Here is a 4,245-nt window from a genome sequence, read left to right as displayed (position 1 = left end):
ATTTGTTTGTTGTTGTTACTTTGTCGTGTTGTGTTGTCGTGTTTTGTTGTTGTTGTTGTTGTTGTTGTTGTTGCTTGTCGGCGTCCATCCATATCGCATAATTTTTTTGTAACAGCAGCAGCAGCAGCAAGGATAACACAACACCCTCCCCTCCCCCACGGACCCCGCAGGCGTGCGTGCATCCAGGTCATCCAGGTGGCGCTGCTGCTGCGGCGCTGCGCAAGCGGGGGTCGGCTACGCGGCACGCGGACGGGCGGCGCCGGGGGGTCGTCTCCTTACCGTGGCACGGTTCGATGTCATCTATCGAGTCCTGGCTAATATCACCTTCAAACAGAAGAACGGCAGAAAACACCGGTCACGCTCCGTGCGATCTGCGACCGGGGACAGGGGGCGCCACCGGGGGACAGGAGGCGCCACCGGGGACAGGGGGCGCCACCGGGGGCAAGGGGCGCCACCGGGGACAGGGGGCGCCACCGGAGACAAGAGGCGCCACCGGGGACAGGTGCGCTACGTTTGGTGCGATACACTAGCATGCACTAGAGGGCGCTACGACAGACACGCGAGATGGCGCTGCCACCACCAGGTGTCTCTCATCAGTGGGCGGCCTTTGTGTAGTTATTCAACGTTTTCTTTAGGCACGGGCTTGTGTGGCGATGCGACTTTCTAGGGGATGTGCGGTTTGCTTTAGGCCCGGCGCACACGTGGCGATTTTTATCGCTAGTACTGGCGATTTTCATCGGCACGTGTGCGCCGGGCTTTAGGGTGGGAATTTGTGGCGAAGAAAAATTATGGGGGAAGGTGATTTCTGGAGAAGAACTTTCGTAGAAGAAACGTTTATGAGGGAGGGAAGTTGCGTGTGTTTGGGAGGGGGGAGGCACACATACGGGGAAGCAACAGTAGGGAAGCATTTAGCGAGAAAGAAGGTTACGGGAAGAGAAACCGGGCGTGCGAGGATAGGGGTGAATTCTAGGAGAGGGTACTCGTAGGTGAAACGGATGGGGAGATCCGGGAGAGAGAGAGAGGTGTATTTTGAGGGGATGTGGGTTAGTGTATGGCGGTAAATACTATGTAGACACAATCCTGCTAGTGGATATACTAGTGGTAGCTAGTGCTTGGAGCTGGGCCATCGGCTAATTGCTTGAGGCGTGCACCTAGAGACAAAACGGGAACACATAGCAATTATTCATCAACGACCGCTCGAATAACACCCGGCAGCATCGCGTTGCCACGGCAACGACCCCGCGGAAACGCGTCGCAGAACCGCGGCTCGAATTCCCATCCGATTTCCGTTCCGAAACCCAGCGCGAACAAAAGGCAACAAAAGAGCGTTCGATCGGCCACGCGACCGTGGCGCGCCGCTGACGCGCCTGACCTCTGGCGGGCAATTCCCTCTCCTTTAGAAAATCAACAATGCGTTATCTCGTTAGCATCACGTAATTAGCGTACGATCTAACGGGCGACAGCACGTGCTTTGTGGGGACCAAGAGTTCGTGTTGTTTAACGAGTCGTGTTGCTAATCAACGAGTCGTGTTGTTAAGAGAGTCATGTTGCTAGCGAGTCGTGTTGTTAACGAGTCTGTTGGTTAACGAGTCGTGTTGCTAACGAGTCGTGTTGCTAAACAGAGTCGTGTTGCTAAAACGATCGTGTTGCTAACGGAGTCGTGTTTGCTACGAGTCGTGTTGCTAAAAACAGAGTCGTGTTTGCTAACGAGTCGTGTTGCTAAAACGAGTCGGTTGCTAACGAGTTGTGTTGGCCTAACGAGTCCGTGTTGCTAACGAGTGCGTGCTGTAACGAGTCGTTTGCTAAACGGAGTGGGTTGGCTACGAGTCGTGTTTGTGTTAACGAGTCGTTGCTAATGCGTTTCCCACAGGCTGCGATCACGATGATACCTGAGGCGTGGCAGCGCGACCACCTGATGCCCGAAGCCAAGAAGGATTTCTACAGGTGGAGCAGCATGGCCATGGAGCCGTGGGACGGACCAGGTAGGCATCCGCGCACAGGCAATTAACACCTGTAGTTCACCTGCAGTGAAAAAAATACACGGGGGCTCAGGGCGATTTAGCCCCCGAAATGCCAAAAAGAGCCCGGAAATGGCAAAAAAGACGGGCCCCTGGAAATGCATAGAGTTCAAAGCAAACCAAATTTTAGAGTGCTATTTTCATGCACGCGAGCTTGAAAAGTAGCCCCCCGAAAAATATATTTAAATTTTTTCCCTGTTCACCTGTGTTCTCACCTATACACGCTGACGCGTGCACTCGTGCGTATGAAATCGACACTCACTCTGGCATGATTAAAACGCAGGTGCTAATGTACGGACATACAAAACCAGTTATGTTACAATGCAGACATGCACACAAGCTCACACACAGACACACATGCACCCCATACGCACTGAATGGGAGCACCACATAACACACATAACAGTGAAATGTTTGCATTCTTCGTTCGCTAACAATTTTCACGGCCTTTCCGGATTGACATTGTTTATCGTTGTTCCTGTCCCACTGTGTTCCGCTCATCGTTGGTCATCATTGTTCTGATCCCACGTCGTTCTGCTCGCTGTTGTTCACATTGTTCATTGTTGATCCAATCCTGCTATGTTCCGCTCACCATTGCTAACATTGTTTGACGCTTGTTTCGCACCGCTATGTGTCCGCTCACGCATTGCTGAAATTGTTGACGTTGTTCCGCACCGCGCTATGTTCCGCTCACCATTGCTAACATTGTTTGACGTTGTTCCCACCCGCTATGTTCCGCTCACCATTGCTAACATTGTTTGACGTTGTTCCCACCCGCTACGTTCCGCAAGCCATTGTTCACGTTGTTCGATGCCCGCAGCGTTGATGACGTTCACGGATGGACGCTACATCGGAGCGATCTTGGACAGGAACGGCCTGCGGCCGTCGCGCTTCTATCTCACCCACGACAACTTCATGTACATGGCGAGCGAGGTCGGCGTAGCTGACGTGCCGCCGGAATCCATCCTGCAGAAGGTAGCGCCCCTACATGTAGTGTTAGGGAGAATGAACAAAAGGGATGGAGTGAGGCGAGGGGGCATGAGATGTCTCGCCCGAGGTCCACACTCCGTCGCAGGTGAGGACATGAGACGTGACAGAGAGAGGACGAGAAACTGTGAGAGAGAGAAGAGTGAGAGAGCAGAGAGATGAGAGAGAGAGAGCAAAATGATAGAGAGAGAGAGGTAGAATGAGAGAGAGATCACGCGAAAGTGAGTGATAGATGGATCTAGACAGAGACAGAGGGGGAGAGAGAGGAGAGCCGAGGAGGGAAGAGAGAGAGGAGAGAGGTACGAGAGAGAGAGATGAGACTGAGACGAGATGAGAGAGAGAAGAGAGAGAAGGAGAGAGAAGACGAGAGAGAGAGAGAAGACGACGCGAGAGAGAGAGAAGGGAGAGGGAGAGCAGAGAGAGAGAGAGAGAGAGAGGAGACGCAGACGATTGAGAGAGAGAGAGAGAGAGATGAAAAGGGGAAAAGGAGGAGGAATGGATGAGGAAAGGAAGGGGAGAAGACCTGATGAGCCGTGAGGAAGGTGGGGATGCTAAGAAGAGAATGACGAGGTGGGGAGGAGGAGGAGTACAGGTGTGTTGTTGCCGTGGTTACAGGGGAGGGCTGAAGCCCGGGCACGGAATGCTTGGCGTGGTCGACACGGACCAAGGCCACATCTTCGCGAAGGACGTGAACTGAAGCTTGGAGATTGCTCAGCGACGTCCGTCACGAGTTGGCTCAAGGAGGCGTCAGTAGAACACTAATTGGTTCATTAATTAGTCGAACGTTAATTACTATGAAATTAAGCGATAAAATAATTATGATTTAATGATATTTTCATATATTTTTATTGAATTAATTATATTTAGTGGGCATATTAGCATGGGTTAGTATAGAAGAGTTAGTGGTAGCCCAATTAATGTGCACCTTAATAAGTGTGCTTTAAAGGCCAAATACTAGGCCCATTTCTTATGAAATGTTGCGAACAATGCCTAGAGTAACTGGCCACCTGTCCGTAGTTTAATAATTGTACATACACCTTAACATCCAAAAACGAGTATTAGTTTGTCCAATATCACTGCTGTTTGACTAAGAATGTTCTAATTAAAAGAATCGTCGGTCCAAAAATCAGTTGTTTATACTTTCAAACTGCTGACCGGCGAAGCGGGGTTGTGATACACGATTTATGGGCACCCGACATTTTCGGCACGCATGCTCGCCGCCGTAAACGGCAATGCTATT

The 4,245-nt window shown here is 51.3% G+C and overlaps 1 protein-coding gene across 1 annotated transcript in view; it reads left to right on the top strand.

Moving 5' to 3' along the window:
• LOC106819701 (glutamate synthase [NADPH] large chain-like) overlaps positions 1-3,767 on the top strand; it is a 5,953-nt gene extending 2,186 nt beyond the window's left edge. Inside the window, exons 3-5 of the mRNA XM_014824299.1 lie at positions 1,871-1,982; positions 2,839-2,993; positions 3,621-3,767. Coding sequence (XP_014679785.1) covers positions 1,871-1,982; positions 2,839-2,993; positions 3,621-3,767 — 414 coding nt within the window. The remainder of the gene's footprint in view (positions 1-1,870; positions 1,983-2,838; positions 2,994-3,620) is intronic.
• Positions 3,768-4,245: the final 478 nt, after the last annotated feature.

The sequence above is a fragment of the Priapulus caudatus genome, unplaced genomic scaffold (genome assembly GCF_000485595.1).
Source record: "Priapulus caudatus unplaced genomic scaffold, Priapulus_caudatus-5.0.1 Scaffold4088, whole genome shotgun sequence".
Lineage (NCBI taxonomy): Eukaryota > Metazoa > Priapulida > Priapulimorpha > Priapulimorphida > Priapulidae > Priapulus > Priapulus caudatus.
This window is presented reverse-complemented; position numbering and strand designations above follow the sequence as displayed.